The sequence below is a fragment of the Triturus cristatus genome, chromosome 5_2, assembly GCF_964204655.1.
Source record: "Triturus cristatus chromosome 5_2, aTriCri1.1, whole genome shotgun sequence".
Lineage (NCBI taxonomy): Eukaryota > Metazoa > Chordata > Amphibia > Caudata > Salamandridae > Triturus > Triturus cristatus.
The window spans coordinates 1,085,369,142-1,085,386,870 of record NC_140588.1 but is presented as its reverse complement, the minus strand read 5'-3'; the positions used below and the strand labels follow the sequence as shown (position 1 = coordinate 1,085,386,870).

Here is a 17,729-nt window from a genome sequence, read left to right as displayed (position 1 = left end):
AGGAGTGAATTGCTGCGCTCCAGTTCGAAGCTGTTCTTCGGGTTCCCCTTGGGCACAATTCTCTATACCCGTGTTGGTATTGTTCGTACGCGTATCCCACTTCTCCACGTATTGTATTGGTTGAAGGAAAACTTTATTTCGATCAGAAGACTCGTGGAAGGCAGTCGCGCCTAACTGCGTCTCGCCACCTCGCAGTCGATGGATCGGACTCAATTCAAATTCTGCCCTCGGGTGTGGAGCCAATGGGATACTTACAGGAATCCTTGAGGGAAGTTAGACTATCAAGGCGGGAGGAGATGGTGAATTGGGGGTAGATCAGCTTAGGGTCCTACTAGGGTTGTTTGCTGATCCTTGAAGATTGTCGTAACAAAGGATTGTAAACTACAAAGTAAGGGGGATGCACATATATGAGCAAATAATGAATGAAGTAATGTACATTATGACTGTTTGCTTAATAAAAATAATTTTAAAATAAAAAATAAAAATTCTGCCCTCGGTGCCACTCAAAGTATCTGCGCACTGACTTGCACGAAGTGTGCAACTTGTTCTTGTCTGCAGAGCACAAGGAAAAAGATTGCGACACTTGCGGATCATTTCGATCCAAGAAGACACTACGCGATCTTCGGGCTCGATGTCGTGAAAAGCAGAGCCAAAACATCGAATACACGCTGGACATCTACGGTGAAGGATCCAAGCATGAAGAATTCGATGCACAAGGGACCAAAGAGGAACAGGAAGAGCAGCCCTTATTCGTATCCGAATCGGACTCTGAGATGGAAGAGGACATGCCCCAGGGTCAAGGTTTCATCAGTACTGAATACCTCTTGTCCCGAAATCCAATTCCACTTAAGCAAAAGGCTTCGGTCCCACCTCCGCTTCTGGGCCACGGTCGGCACCGAGACAATGTTTGACGCCCCGCCTCTCAGCTCGGCACCGAAACCCATTGTCAAGCCTTCCAGCTCTGGATTGAGCTGGCCAAAGTCTGGCACCGAGCCGAAACCTTCGAGCTCAAAACCAAAGACTGCCTCGGAGCCGAAACCCTCTAAGGCGAAAAGCAAACCAGCTTGGGAGCCGAAACCCTCAAAGCCGAAAACCAATTCAGCTTCGGAGACAAAACCTTCCGCGCCCAAAGGTTACTCCATCCCGGTACCGAAATACTCTGCACCAAACCCGAAAGATGCTCCTCCGAAGTCGTAGGATTCAATTCTTGACTTACCAGCCCCCAAACAAAAGGAACTTTACATTAATCCTGAAACACCTTCTTACCAAACTGCCTCACAAATGCAAACCTGAGTCAGAAGACATACATTATAAGGTTCCTTTAAAGAAGAGAAATGTCGGTACTAACCCTTCTCCCCCTGCTCTTCCACCATGTTCCCCTCCAGCTTCACAACCTTCTCCAGTATTGGAACATTTACTTATCGCACCACACAATTCTTCACCCTCACAGCCTGATGATGATGGAGATGATGGGGATTTTCAGTTACCTGTGGATCCTTGGAAAGACTATGCCATTGATCCACCTACAGATAACGATCCAGACCTTTACACTGCAAAGCCTTCCCCTCCTGACGACAATATAGGTTATTTAGAGTTGCTTTCCAGAGTTGCACAATATCATGGGGTGCAACTACAGACAGAATCCTCAGAAGAGTATTTCTTGTTTGAAACCCTGTCTAATACACATAGATCTAGTCAGACTCTCCCTATGCTCAAAGGCTTGATGAGACATGCCCATGACATCTTAAAACACCCTGTTCGTGCTCGCATTCTGACTCCCAGAATAGATCAAAGGTATCAGCCTGCTCCTTCTGATCCACACTTCATTAAGGGGCAGTTACCCCTAGACTCACTTGTTGTCTCCATGCCCGTAAATGGGCTAATTCACAAACCTCCAGGGACACCCCCACCCCCTCCAGACAGAGCCAAAATTAATAGACGTCTCTGGTGAACTAATAGCTGCCCAAGCAGCAAGTCATTGGTGCATTGCTAACACCCAGGCCCTCTTAGCCAGGTATGATCGAGCGCACTGGGAGAAATGGAGCTATTGGTCCAATATCTACCAGATGAGCACAAAACTAAAGCACAGGGTTTAGTACTAGAGGGAAAGCTCCTCTCTAATCCCTCTATTAAATGTGTTTTAGATGCTGCCGACACCACAGCTCGAGAGATTAACACTAGTGTGTTACTAAGGAAACACGCATGGTTAAGGATTTACGGGTTCAAACCTGAAGTCCAGCAGTTCATGTTAAATACTCCATTTGATAAAGAGCATCTTTTTGGGCCTGAAGTTGATCAGGCTCTGAAGGAGATGAGAAAAGACACTGAGGTAGCGAAGTCTATGTGAGCCCTACAGTCTCCTTCAAACCGGGGTTCTTTTCATCGCACCTTTAACAGCGGGGGGTCCAAGACTACATTCTCAGACACCAATGTTTCCTCCTATAAAGGCAACAATCAATCTTCCTCCACAAGAGGCTTCAGAGGAGGATATAGAGGGAACAATGGCAAAGGTAGAGGAAAGGGTACCACCCCCGTAACTCCCCTTCCGCTAACAGTGACTTACCTACCCTTCCCCCGATTATTTAACACGTGGGGGGACGTCTTCTACAATTCCTCCCTATTAAGCAATCTATAACAACAGATCAATGGGTGTTAGGAATTATCCAACATGGTTATTGCCTGGAGCTTACTACCAATCCTCCACCTCCTTCACTTTCACCTCCTCAAACAGGAAGCCCAGTCTCTCTTGCTAAAAGGAGCCATAGAGCCGGTGCCATTACAATATCAAGGGTCAGGCGTTTACTCCCTGTATTTTCTAATTCCCGAAAAGGGCGGCTCGTTAGGACCTATTCTGGACCTCAGAGAACAGAACCTCTACATATTGTCAGCACATTTCCACATGGTGACACTTCAACAAGTGACCCCACTGTTACAAAAGGGTGGCTTTATGTCTACTCTAGACTTAAGACGCTTATTTTCACATTCCAATTCACCCCTCTCATCGCAAATATCTCAGATTTGTGATAGCGGTTCAACATTACCATTTCAAGGTACTACCATTTGGAGTCACCACTGCTCCCAGAATATTTACCAAATGCCTGGCAGTAGTCTCCGTTCATCTGAGAAGACAGCATATCCACGTCTTCCCCTATGTGGACGACTGGCTCATCAAAGCCAGAACTTACCACTAGTGTCTCCAACACACTCAAGCAACAATTCACTTATTACACCGGCTAGGTTTACAGTGAATGCGCTGAAGTCTCACCTGCAGCCTTCAAACACAGACTTATTTGGGAGCCACCGTACACACTCAAAAAGCTCTAGCCTCTCCCAGTGTAGCCAGAATTCACAGTATTCAGTCTCTTCTCACTCAGTTTCAGCCCAACCACTCATTACCAGCTAGAGTTATCATGCAACTGCTGGGAATGATGGCCTCTTGCGTCATAATCGTACCCCATGCAAGACTTCACATGCATCCCCTTCAAGAATGTTTAGCAGGTCAGTCGCAGGGTCAGTTGACCAATCTAGTGTTGGTAGTCTAGTGTTGGTAGACGGCCGCACTCATCGCTCTCTGCAGTGGTGAAACCCACAAAATGTATCCAAAGGGCGACCCTCATCAACCCTGTATTACAGACAGTGCTAACAGCAGACACATCGTTCCCTGGTTGGGGAGCTCACTTGCATGATCACACAATCCAAGGATCGTGGAGTATAAAGCACAAAAATCTCCATATATATTACCTAGAGCTATTCGCAGTCTTTCTAGCATGCAAAGCCTTTCAAATTCATTTTGTAGGCAAAGCTGTACTAGTCCGCACGGACAACATGACGGTTATGTACTATATTCAAAAACGGGGGTGGGGTGGGGGGGACACTCTCTCCAACTGTCTCGCCTAGCACAAGCCATTTGGAAATGGGCTATACACCAAGATTTATCTCCTGGCAGAGCACCTTCCAGGAATAAACCAATTGCAGACCTTCACAGCAGACAGAAGCGGCAAATCCACGAGTGGGAACTTCATCCTCCGATTCTCCTCCCCTACTTTCAGGAGTGGGGATTTCCTCACATAGACCTGTTCGCTACAGCAGAAAACGCAAAATGCCCAACTTCCAGGTTCCACACATGCTCTCCAAAGGCAATGCCCTATGGATGAACTGGTCAGGAATATTTTCCTACACTTTTGTGCCTTTACCAGTCATTCCACTGGTAGCTTGGAAGCTCAGGCAACCATCCCTCACACTAATTCTCATATCTCCAACATGGGCATGTCAACCCTGGTTGACCACCCTGCTGGAACTGTCAGTATTTCCATACCAAAAGCTGTATCTCACCTCCAGTCTCCTCACTCAGAGCCGTGGAGGAATCAGGCATCCAACTCTCAATGAAGTCAACCTGGTGATCTGGATCCTGAAGCCATAGAGTTTGGATATTTACAATTAGCGAACAATAGAGGAGAGTAAAGCCAGCGCAACAAATCAATCCGATTTGTTAAGAGCCCTCACTCACCAACCTGGTTGGTGACATGCTTCATCATTGGGCTCCCACCAGGGAGGTCGAGTACCTCCCCGAGGTGCTACTACGCCTCTTTACAGTGGAGCTGGTGAGTGAATGTAATGTACAAAAAGTGCAAAAAGAAATGGTGAGTGCAAAAAATATATAGTGAATAAAAAATGCCTGGTTTTTAAACCCAAAATCATTTATTGTGGTAAATCCGGCATTCATTAAAAAAGGGGGCGTAAATAACTATTACCAGATCTGGTCAGTTATCCCTTAAAGTGCAAATAATAGTGGTCAACATGTTTCTGCCTTTGTAGTATGTTCACCAGGCATTCGTCAGGACCTCGCTACCCCAGTGGTGTGCACACACTAAGGCACACCCAACCGTCGGTAGTAACAAAAAAACATAAAACACTCACGGTTTTACCAAGAGCTTCAGGATTTCTAAAGAACACATGTGGTTGTAAAGATGAACAGAAATTCAGATCAGAGATATATGGTACACAAAAACACGATGCGTAAATTGAAAAGGTACCATTGTGTAGTTAAAAGGAACTGGCATAAAATACTCCCTTCACCACATGGATTACACAATTCAATAACACCAAGGTGCTTTGAAAAAGCTGTTGATTTAAACAGCAGATATTGCATCAAAACATATTAGAATGAGCAGACTGCACAACAATATGGATTATAAAATCTAGTAAACCCAAGGTGCCTTATGAAAAGCTGTGGATATAAACAGCCGGTATTATATCAAACATTTTGGAATTAACAAACTACGCAACACCAATTCATTGAAAGTGTGCTCAGTAGTTATAGATCAATTTTAAGAAACAAACTCAACTCATAAGTCACGTAGCTCTAACTATGGAGCCCAAAAGATGTCATAGATTTATAGTACTGAATCCCTTATCAGAGAGGTCTCTCTTAAAAACAATGAATAACTCACATGGAGCCAAAGTTAGCCTCGCATCATAGATCCAGGAGGGGGGCGCGCACTTATTGTCGCACTCTAAAAGATAAAAGCGAGTCCAGGGAATTTCCCTCTCAAAACATGTCCAGAAGAGGGAAGAGCAAAACGCTAGCGGTAACATCGCACAGCCCCATTTACTTCGTCAAAGCGCTGCACCCGCCGATACACCTACTGCTCCCTCATTCAAGGACCTCATGGATACCGACCCCGATTGGTCCATTGGTTAAATATCGGGAGTAGCCAATCAGTACATAAGACTCGCCGTATGACGTCACGCATCACTTGACTGTTCAACACCCAATCATGGAAAGGAAAGCAGAGGTGTGCTGTTCATACGCACATGCCTCGGATAATGTTACTTACCCAATAAGCAACTTTTCTTGGAATGTAGAGCTGTAGATTCACATGCACCCACGCGCCTCCCCGGTCTCCTGTAGTTGTTGCTGTTTCTCAGTTTACATGCATACGCATGGACATCTCTAGTCTACACTTATTAACTCCCTTCTCACCCTCTGCAGTAAAACAATCTAACAATGGAGTCGATACCCATGCGCACTATCACCGAAAGGAGAGTCACCTTACCTCGTGACTGGAAAGACTTCTTCGAAGAAAAACAACTTGCAAACATACAGACCCAACACTAGATGGCAGGAGTATGCAAAGCATGTGAATCTACAGCTCTACATGCCAAGAACAGATGCTTACTGGGTAAGTAACATTATCCTTTTCATTCCTAGTCTGTGAGGACTAGTATTGAGGTTAAGCTCACCTTCCTTCCCCCTCATCATTTTCATCTTATAAAATAGTACCACTCAGGACTTGGTGGGTGCATCAAGGTAAGTGGATCGTGGAAGTGGGTGGAGTCAACCTTTCTCGTGCTTCCGCAGTTTGGAATTGTAAGCTTCTCAACTGCTAGAGCGCCTACTCACAGTCCTGTGGGAGTCCTTCTCATATGCGTGCCCGAAGGACCTAAGACTACACGAGTTACCAGTGTGAGTAACTTTAATGTCCACATTACTCCACCGGCCCAAGTTAGTAGCATTGTGACTGTTTTTCAACAATGCATAACTCCATGTTTTTTCCTAACAGATTCGCAGCCTCAGCAGAATGCCAACCCATTTGGACACTACTGAGCTTCGGAGCACACACCAGGCTGAAGAGGAAGCTGCGTTACTGTGAATGCCAGGGTGGCAGCTCATTGCACGGGAGTGGGATGAGTCTCGCCCCTTCTCTACTGCTGCACTTGCCCATGAACTGTGTAATATATTTCGGCTCAGCGCCACTGCCTTCCAGTGTGATCAGCGGACGCAATGAGAGGAGCTTTTATTCTTGTAAAAAGAAGAGACATTTGAATATTTAGTTCCTGCAGATGCCCATGGAGATCACGCTGTGCTTTAGTTCTTCTGCTTTTAATATGTTTTTAGTATTTTGTTAAAATAATTGAGTAAACGTTGTAATATTTTGTACTTTATTTATACCAGATGAAAACATGTACTGCACATCTTCTCAACAAATACAAAGAGCTTACTTTGCGCGAAGGAACAGTGTGCGGAGTGACTTGTTTTTTTGCTTGCTGGTCTGATATAAATCATAATGCCTACGAGGTACCCTCCTACTATCCTTGTGCTGCCCCCCCCAACAGCATCATTCCTCTTTGCATATCCCTTATGCATATTCTGTAATACGTGATGCTAGACGCCCCAATGCAATGTGAACATCCATGGTACTTTTGATTTGTTGTTCCATAAAGATTTACCTGTGCAGGTAACATTAGCATGTTTACTCCAAGTAGATCACTGTGCTGTTGCCTGACCATGTAACAAATGCAAACAATTTCTCACATCTCATAACAATGTCATGCAGCTAGGTCCAGTAGCAAACTTTATGATCGATACTTCTAACTGCAAATGCCTCACTTTGTGAGTACTCCAAGGTGCCAGAGTGGATCCGAAGTGTGTTTTTTCTCTGCAAATCCCTTGTGTGCTGGTTAGTGGAATCGTGCTTCTTCAGATCGGTTCCGTCCCACCTTGGAAGTGACATTGGGGCCACTTAAAACCACATTTTATGCACATCAATTCTTTCTTTTCTGAATAATTTATTGCGAATCCAGAGCTCTCTCCCCCATTTGTGTCACTTGAGAGGAATTAATTTTCTATTAAAAAATCTACATTGGGCATGGGACCTGTCTACTGCCAAAACTGAAAAGATTTATAACCTGCAAAGATTGTCACAAACATATGTTGGTGACAGACCCCCGTGAGGTCTGTATCTGGGCTCCTCATATAACGCAAAATGGTGCGATGACAGCACTCAGATGGTCCTAAAGTGCTTAATGGCGGCCGCCGCGATGGAGCGCCAGCAAGACCCCTGATTTCTGGTCTGAGGCCTGCTCTCTCCCCAGCAGCTCCGCTGTGCTCTCCTCTGCTGCCGATTCCCCTGACCCCCCTCCTCCTGGTAGGGTTTGAGACCACTCTGTGCCTGTCGCTGCCCGCTCTGGCCATACTTGCCTGCATTGCCTCTGTTATTGTGCCTTGTGTCATTTTTTGTCTGTATTTTGTTTTTCTTGTGCTTAATGTTATTAGTTGTTTGTGTGGCACTTAATTTTTATCCTCCAGTTGCCTTTTCCTGCCGTTCCCACTGATGAGTACAGGCCCCAGCTAGGCCCGCAGGACACAAGGGTTCGCTCTCCTGCAATGGAATCTATAAGGAAGTTGGCACAGAAACTGCAAAGTACAAAGACAAGGTTTATTAACCCTTAAGGGTGGTCCTACAATCCATACAATACCCTTCAGTATTGCATAGAGTAGCACAAAGAACTTGCATACACGGTCCCCTTTTATACACAACAGAGGGGCTCATAAATGGGAGGGCACGACATGAGACGAGGAATGTTACCTTTTATGGACATTTGCAATACAAGATCGATATGTGGGCGGAGCTGACAAACTCCTTAAGCCCGCGAAAACATGGTCAAGCAAGGACTAACTGATAACAGATGTGGTCAAGTCTGGGTATGCGCCAGACGGACAAAGGGACTATTTATAGACTGTTACTAGGCAGATTACAAGAGCAACTAACATAAAGATAAGACTCTCCTCGTGTTGAGCACGTGGAGACATGACAATACAAAATGGAGTCCAGACTTCAGTCAACATAACAAAAGGAACATGTGTAAGGGAGGAGAATTCATGTCTTTAGTAAATGCTTAATCACATCGAAGTTGCAATTTACAACAGACGACCCTTTCAGCATTTACTGAAGACATCCGGCTTGTTAGAATAATCATCATATATATCAATTATCATCATCTCTTCTACTTCCTTAGCTAAACGTTTCTGATAAGTGACATCGGCAATAGCTTTCTTATCGGGGATACAAAATGATACACATACGGAACAGAGCAAAGGACCACATTGAATACAGATACAGCAAGAAAACAGAACTGCTATAATTATGCAGAGACCAGTCAAAACCTTCCAACCCCAAGCAGTGATCAATGCCCAAAACCATCCAGAAAAGGACCAAGTGCCGTTTTCTGTATGGATTTCAGCTGCAATTTTATGCAACCTGTTAATTGCATTGTAGACCGAAGGTGTGTGGTCAGGAATAAACACACAGCAACTACTTCCGATAATTTTACAAGCTCCACCTCGATCAGCTAACATAACATCTAACACCATACGATTCTGCAATGCAACAATTCTGGTAATCTGTAATTCTTCCGTAAGATTCCCAAGAGCAGCAGCGGTTTGGTTTGTCACAGCCTCTACCACTCGTGTTAATCTTCGAACTTTCCTACTATTTAGGGCAGCTCCAACGAAGAAAAACAATCCTAGATTGAAGTCGATATACTGCTGTAAACTGGTGTCAGTTTGATCCACATCATCAATTGATAAAGTACGTTTATACCTATTTACAGTCACATTATTCAACAACTTTAAATCCTTATGATAGGATGCGGGTGCCAGAAATACAGGAGGTAACAAAAATGATACATAACATACTTCAGACCAACCGGCTGGCAAACGATAATAACCCTTAGTTCCACACACGAAGTACGTATTATGGGATGCTAAAAAAGTACTGTTATTCAATCCATCGATGTTTAATATGGTAATACAATCGCTAACACCGACGGGAATATAGCCCACACTTTGGACACACAGGTCCGCTTGAGCTTGTGCCACTTGAATCACAAATTTATCTTTTCCCACAGTGTCTCTGGTGTTCGTAAAAACATATGGAATCGATTCATTGTCTGGTCGATACTCTTCCCATTCCCAAATTGTCCCATTTGCTTGCGGATATCCATCTTTATCCTGATGACATTCTTTATTGAGCCTGAAGAGTAATCGTCCCACTGTGTGTTTCCGAGTGGCAAAAAGCAAAGTGTACCATGCTCTACAAGAGCCATTATGAGAGAAAGGAAGAGGTATAAATGGCGTTCCTCCTTTCTTCTGATGAGCTGGCATCATACCACATATTCAACAGTTCGTAGCATTGGTGGCAACATGGGTATGATGTAACATCTGAATGAAAGTGTTATTCAAATAAGACTGACGATGCTTCAATTCTTGATACGGAAGGGTATAGAAATAGTGCTCCGCAGGCACTGGAGTGGTCAACACAAGCAACTCTCGGGCAGGAGTCACGTTCTCCACAAACCATGTGGTTATCCCAACAATAGTTACTGTGAGCATAAAACCTGTTGCACAGAGGATCTTCTTCTTCTCCATGTCAAAAATAGAAAATCAATATCTTCCTGAAACTAAAGGTTTGTCAGAACTCTTCCCCTTGGGCAGCGGTCGATTTCTTCACCAACGGGCCAAGACGGGTGTCACTACACTAATGCAGGGCTGATCCCCCCCCCTTGCCTCACTGGCTCTCCGTTTCACTAACCCAAGGGCCGCTCTGACAACATGTCCCGATACTGAAGGATTCACTTTCTTGGCCTCCGATGATATCGCCTTCCTCCAGGAGTCGCGTGGTCCGGAAAGAGCTCCTCAGCGTCGTTCGATTCCACAGCACGGCCTTTCTCTGTGGTCAGAATCTCTCGTTGATCGGTCAGTACAGCGGGCTCCACCAATCCGGGCGGTACTTTGCGGCAGTGCAGGGAATGGATCCAATTCTTTCTATTGGAAACTCGCACAGCCGTCCTTGTTGCCAGCAGGACTTGCTCTGGGCCCACCCATCTCGGCTCCAGGCTGTTCGTTCTGTCGAAGATTTTCAGCATGACATAGTCTCCAGGCCGGAGACTATGTCCTTCGCCGGTGGACCGATCAGGGAGCGCCTCCCGGACCTGTTGATGAATGGAAACCAAGTTATCCGTTAACTGTGCCAAATAATCATTCATCATTACGCAAGGTACATCATACACAGTCTTAGGTTTTGGTGGACCCCAAATATTCATTGGACGTCCAAAGACAATCTCATATGGTGTAAGACCGATTCGAGAGTGCGGTACCGACCTAATTGACAACAATGCCAGCGGTAAAGCGTCTCGCCAAGTCAAAGACGTTGAAGCTTGAATTTTAGCGATCTTGAGCTTCAGTGTACCATTATACTTCTCGACTAGTCCCGCAGATTGAGGGTGGAATACTGCATGGAACTTCTGGGTGATGCCTAGACCCTTCAGAACATACTTTATAACGTCCGCTATAAAGTGGGGCCCGTTATCACTCCACAGAAGTCTACAAACGCCATATCGAGGGAAGAACTCCTTCAACAGCATCTTAGCGGTAGTCATTGCAGTATTGTCTTTCGTAGGGTAGGCCTCAACCCATTTGCTGAAGGCACACACCACTACTAGAACATACTTCAAATTGTTACAACGCTCCAGCTGGATGTAATCCATCTGTAACACCTCAAAGGGTGCAGTAGGCGTTACGAACCCTCCTGCTGGGGTCCGAGTCCCCTTTCCTGGGTTGTACCGCAAGCAGATCATACAGGTCTGCACCACTCTCTTTGCCGTGCTAGCAATCTCTGGATGCTCCCAAACTTGGGTAAGCAATTTGACAATTGCGGAAGCTCCAACATGTGCTAGCCCATGTGCCATCTGAACCATAGGTTGTACAAATGCCGTGGGCAATTTCCATCGATCCATCTGCTTATTTCTCCAGCAACCCTCATCATCCAATTCTCCCTCACTGGACCATTGCTCCCGTTCTTTATCAGAAGCGGTCCTCTGTATTTCTCGCACTTCTTCCTTTGCATCATGCCATCTTTCTACTTGCGACTTTACTACGTACATGGCAGTAGCACCGGGCTGCATCGCAGTCTCCCGCGCCACTCGGTCTGCTAACGCATTCCCTTCTCCAAATATATCGACTATTTTCCTATGGGCGCTACATTTAATGATAGCAATTTTCTTCGGATATGTCAATGCAGTTAAAAGATTATGAACTAACTCTCCATGCATTATTTGTACTCCATGCGACGTTAAGAACCCTCTTTCCTTCCAGAGCAGGCCGAAATCGTGCGCTACTCCGAAGGCATAGCGGCTATCTGTATAAACATTCACACACAATCCTGTACTGAGCTCACATGCTCGTGTTAATGCTATCAGTTCCGCTGCTTGAGCTGATTTCTGTGGTATGCGTGCTGTCTCCACTATTGTTTGCAATGTGGTAATCGCATACGCTGCTGAAGTCGTACCATCTGGTAGCTTCAGGCATGACCCATCCACCCACAGTTCTCCATCTACATCTGAAAAGGGCGTATCCTGGAGATCAATACGACCCTTTGTTTGTTCCTCGGTTATGAAGATACAATCATGTGCTTCTCGTGCCTCAGACCGAGTCTCGGGGTATGGCAACAATGTGGCAGGATTTAACGTCACGCACCTCTTCAACGTGATATGAGGAGCCAAAAGCGTCAGCTCATATCCCGTTAAACGGGCACTGGTCAAATGCTGCGTCTTTGTCTGATTCAGCAGGGCATCAACAGCATGGGGGACTAATACCAACAGCTTATGAGATAACACAATTCCCTCGCTCTGGCGTATTGACACAGCTGTCGCCGCAACCGAGCGAAAACAACCAGGCAATGCTCGGGCAACAGGATCAAGTACAGCCGAAAAATATGCACAAGGGCGCTGCTTATCGCCGTGCATCTGCACTAAAACTGATAATGCACATCCATCTTTCTCATGCACATACAACGAAAAAGGCTTGGTATAATCAGGTGTCCCTAATACTGGTGCTGAACAGAGGGCCTGTCGCAGTTTCTGAAAGGCAGTGTCACACTCATTCGTCCAGGGGAGCGGGATAGGTGTATCTTTTGTCAAAAGGGCTAACAATGGCTTGGCTATATACGAAAACCCTAATATCCACTGCCTGCAAAAAGAGACAAGACCCAAAAATGCGCGCACGTCCTTCTGCGTGGACGGCGTCGGTGTATCCAGAATCACTTGAACACGGTCTGGTGTGAGTGCACGTCCCTCCTTAGACAAAAGGTGACCTAGATAAGTCACCTTTGGTCTACAAAATTGCAACTTTTTCCGAGAGACTTTGTGATTGTGGGATGCCAAAAAGGAAAGCAAAGACAACGTACTCGTTTCACACAACTCCGGGGTGTCAGCCGCCAGCAAGATGTCATCGACATATTGAATGAGGGCGACACCCTCGGGCAGAACAAAGGAGTCCAATTGTCTTTTCAAGGCTTGACTGTAGATGCTAGGGCTTTCCGTATAGCCCTGGGGAATTCTACAAAATCGGTAAGACCTATTATTGAGAGTGAAACCAAAAAGGTATCGACTATCGGGATGAATGGGAATTGAAAAGAAGGCATTTTTCAAATCAATGACTGAAAACGTGGTCGCCGTAGGCGGGACCAAAGTAAGCAACGTCGTGATATCCGAAACCACTGGGTACTGAGGTATCACGATCTTGTTTACTTCTCTCAAATCAATGATAAACCGATAGACTTTTGCATCCGTATCCTTTTTCAGAATGGGTAGAATCGGGCTATTACAAACATTATAGGGAACTTCTTCCACCACTCCCACCTTAATCAAATCCTGCACAATCTGTATAAGAGCCTCTTCCCCTTCCTGCGAAATACGATACTGTGGAAGGCGTGATAACACCGCCCCCTCCTGGACACTAATGTGAACAGGCGGAATCACCATCTGTCCCACATCAGTATCCGAAGTGGCCCACAAAGCACGGGGGAGGGCAGCTAACACAGCATCTTCTGTAGCCACACACATCCGTTCAGACAGGGGGTAATTGTCATTCAATATCACCCGCACTCCAGCAGGGGAACACCGGATCGTAGCTCTGAAGTGCTTCAACATTTCAAGGCCCATAATATTATCCGGCGTGTTCGGAGCTAACAAAAACGGACAGGGTGCAGAAAAGGAATTAACCCGAAATGTAAGGGGCTGCGAAAGAGGGCTTCGGGAGAGTGTTCCATCAAACCCTACCGATGTAACCATTAAGCCAGATGGGGGAGCCCTCGGAACCAATTGTTTAGACAGCGCACTACGAGTCGCTCCTGTGTCCACTAGAAACTGATCAGTGGAGCCCAAAACCTCAGCTGATACGTAAGGACCCCTCTGATCAACTGGCACCTCAACTGATTCTAACCCCCATCCAACGCATTCCTATGCATGCTGAGAATCATGATACCCAGACCGGTCAATCCCCGACACTTGATACTGATTTTGTCGATCAAAAACATTAGACCTATCTCGTTGCTGCCCAGCAAGGTCAAAACGAGCGTGATCAGTAGAATTCCCTCTAAAATTCGAGAAACCCCCTCTACCTCTGGGGCCACTCTGAGTGTGTCCCTGACCGTGCCCCTGCCGTGAAGCACGCAACGCTGGGCATTCTCTGGCCCAGTGCCCCGATTGCTTACAATACGCACATTGATTCCTATTCAGATCAGATCGGCCCGAGGGAGGACCATAAAATCCTCCCCTACCTCTATTTACACCCCGTCGGGGCGGACCATATACTTGTGCTAACATCACCTTCGTTTTTAAATCCTTCGATTTCTTTTCCTCCTGCCCCTTCGCTTCTAGCTCCTGGCGCTCATAGTACTGAGCTATAGTCAGAAGGGCTGTCGGGGTCGTAGTGGACCAGGAACTTTCACTCGCTTTGAGGCGAGCTGCAATTGCCGGTAATAAATTCGCCACATATTTGTCAGCAAAAAGGTGCCGACCCGTATCATCCGTAAGAGACTGACCACTAAAATCATGGAACGTCTCCTCAAAACGCGTAAAGAAATCTGCAACTGATTCATCGGCTTTCTGCTTACACGAGGCTAGCATATTCCAGTCAATCTTTTTAGGGGGAATGATGGTCTTCAACTTAGTCAAAATAGCAGCGGGGAGATCTAAAATAATCTGAGGTGGTTTCTGCGCGGGCTTTCTCTCCCTATCCTCATCCTCAAGTTCAGACCATCGAGCCTTAAAAGTGGCAACATCATCTACCTTCCGCACGGATCGCCACATATCTGGTGGTAGAATAAGCCCAAAGAACAAATCTATATCCGCTAAGGTCATAATACAAGAATTCAAGGCCCCCTCGACTTCTTCGTAAAAGGCCGCTGGATTCTTGCGGGGATCAGGCAACGCATTCTTTAATGCCATGACGTCAGCCCTGTGCCAGGGAGTATAAACCCAATTATACACAAAATATCCCTTAGCATCGGCGGAGGTAATATCCGAGCTAGTCCCCGCTCCCTTAGGAGGAACATACAAAGGCGCCGCCTCGCGCATTGGTTTAGCATGCACTGGATCGCTCTTATCTGATTGAGAGATGGATGAATGGCCGCCTCCAGCACGCGAATCCGACCGCCTTTCCTCCTCAAGATGTTGGCGCGCTTTCTCTTTAAGGTCTGCTGCCGCATCCCGCAACGCAAACAGTCGCCGAACCGCTTCAGGCGCCTTAGAGGGAGAGAAAACACCATTACGCAATGCTTTAGCATCCAATACCACATCGTCAGGTTCAAAGACGCTGGAATATTTCCGAAAGGCACCAATCACTTCATCAGAAAAGTGTCCCAAGAAATACAACCTTTCTCTATCCTGCCACGACTCCCAAGAAGCCAACAGTTCATCAAGGGATAACTTGCCCTTACATGCACGATAAGAAACCTGCCGAAGCTCACCCATTCGCTCAGTCGATAACATGGACCGCGTGTCTACCTTACTCGAACCCGATCCAGAATCTTGTGGCCTCGGGGCAGACGCGCCGACATAAGGAGGCGGAGAACGATCTAATAAATAAAAATCATCGTCATGATTATTAAGGACAGGATAGAGTGGCTGACGAACAGCATATTGACCCGAGACTTGTAACCTATGTTCTTTCTCTTGTTTCTCCGTCTGTTCTCTTTCCTCCCGACGCTTTGCTTCCTGTGCTCTCACATGATCATTCTTTCGTTGCTCTTTATCAAACAGCGCTTTCTCGCGTTTCTCTCGCTCACGTACTTCCTTCACCCATAATCGCACACATTCAAACATGTCTTGCCGCGCACGCCGTTTACACATACACTGTTCCACATACTCAATCTTACGTATATCAAACGACCCATACAACTGCCACCGTAACTCAGGATCCTTCTTGGTATATTTCCTCCATACTGTGCTGTACATTATGGAGGAAAGACCATGCTTCACATACATATCCCTATTAGGAGTCCCCTCTGGGGGAGCTGGAGCAGATTCCTCGAGGTTTAACCGGTTTCCAAAGCAGCAGCACCACTTACGGAGTGCGCTAAAAGCAGGCATGCTCAAAAATAATGCAGAATATGCAGTATTATCAAAAAATGGCACTTAAACGTTGTGCTGGTCAAAGTTACACAGTTCCGGAGAAATATCTCCACATTACCTGCCTATATGTGTTGCAACGCATATATTCTCACAATAATCAATACAAGATATGACCGGTCATCACAAATCAAACTCAAATAGCCAACCCAGGCTTCAAAAACTCGGAGCAAGTACCGTACAACGGTTCTTACCAATCAAGAGTCCAGATTCCAACTGCCAAGCTCCGAAATTCGGCTGTCACGGCAGAACCGACAGAAGAGGTCTCAGTCGAGGACCGGCGCCACCCAGATGGTCAGCTCGGAAGGGAAGGAAGAAAAACCTCGGGATGCCAGGACTAAAGTGCCTCTGGCAGTGATCACATCCCCGGCCAAATTCCTCACCTTCGTCGCGACCAATCCTTCGAGCATCCGAGTCGCCGATGAGCCCCACGTGACGGGCGCCAATTGATGAGTACAGGCCCCAGCTAGGCCCGCAGGACACAAGGGTTCGCTCTCCTGCAATGGAATCTATAAGGAAGTTGGCACGGAAACTGCAAAGTACAAAGACAAGGTTTATTAACCCTTAAGGGTGGTCCTACAATCCATACAATACCCTTCAGTATTGCATAGAGTAGCACAAAGAACTTGCATACACGGTCCCCTTTTATACACAACAGAGGGGCTCATAAGTGGGAGGGCACGACATGAGACGAGGAATGTTACCTTTTATGGACATTTGCAATACAAGATCGATATGTGGGCGGAGCTGACAAACTCCTTAAGCCCGCGAAAACATGGTCAAGCAAGGACTAACTGATAACAGATGTGGTCAAGTCTGGGTATGCGCCAGACGGACAAAGGGACTATTTATAGACTGTTACTAGGCAGATTACAAGAGCAACTAACATAAAGATAAGACTCTCCTCGTGTTGAGCACGTGGAGACATGACAATACAAAATGGAGTCCAGACTTCAGTCAACATAACAAAAGGAACATGTGTAAGGGAGGAGAATTCATGTCTTTAGTAAATGCTTAATCACATCGAAGTTGCAATTTACAACACCACCACTGCCTCTGCCCCCGCGGCCCCTCCCCCTGACCTTCCCCGCTCCCGCCTCCCAGCTGCTCGTCCCTCCCCCTTGCCTACTTAATGTCGGCCACTTGGGGGTGTGGGGGGGGACATGAGCCATACCCCTGACCTCTGGTCAGTGGCTTAACGAAACTTGAGGGGGCCCCCCTGCAAAGTACATGGAGGGCCCCCCCTAGCGGCCCAGACCACCACCTACCTCTTTTCCCCACCACCCAAAAATCTGGTATATTTTGATTTGAAACAGCCAGCATTTAATGAAATGCCTCTCCTTCAAAGCTTTAATAAGAAAGTGGGAAACACTTAATACATAAACTACACCATTTGTAACATTATTGTCAAGGGCAGATTTTTTTTTAACTGAGACAACAATCAGAACAATGCCAAGGAGTGGTCCTAATCGCTTAGG

At 46.3% G+C, this 17,729-nt stretch overlaps 1 protein-coding gene across 7 annotated transcripts in view; it reads left to right on the top strand.

Moving 5' to 3' along the window:
• Positions 1-7,016, top strand: part of MED12 (mediator complex subunit 12) — a 956,599-nt gene extending 949,583 nt beyond the window's left edge. For all 7 annotated transcript variants that reach the window (XM_085608424.1, XM_085608427.1, XM_085608421.1 and 4 more), the window contains one exon: positions 6,564-7,016. In XM_085608424.1, the coding sequence (XP_085464550.1) occupies positions 6,564-6,607 (44 nt within the window). In that variant the 3' untranslated portion in view covers positions 6,608-7,016. The remainder of the gene's footprint in view (positions 1-6,563) is intronic.
• Positions 7,017-17,729: the final 10,713 nt, after the last annotated feature.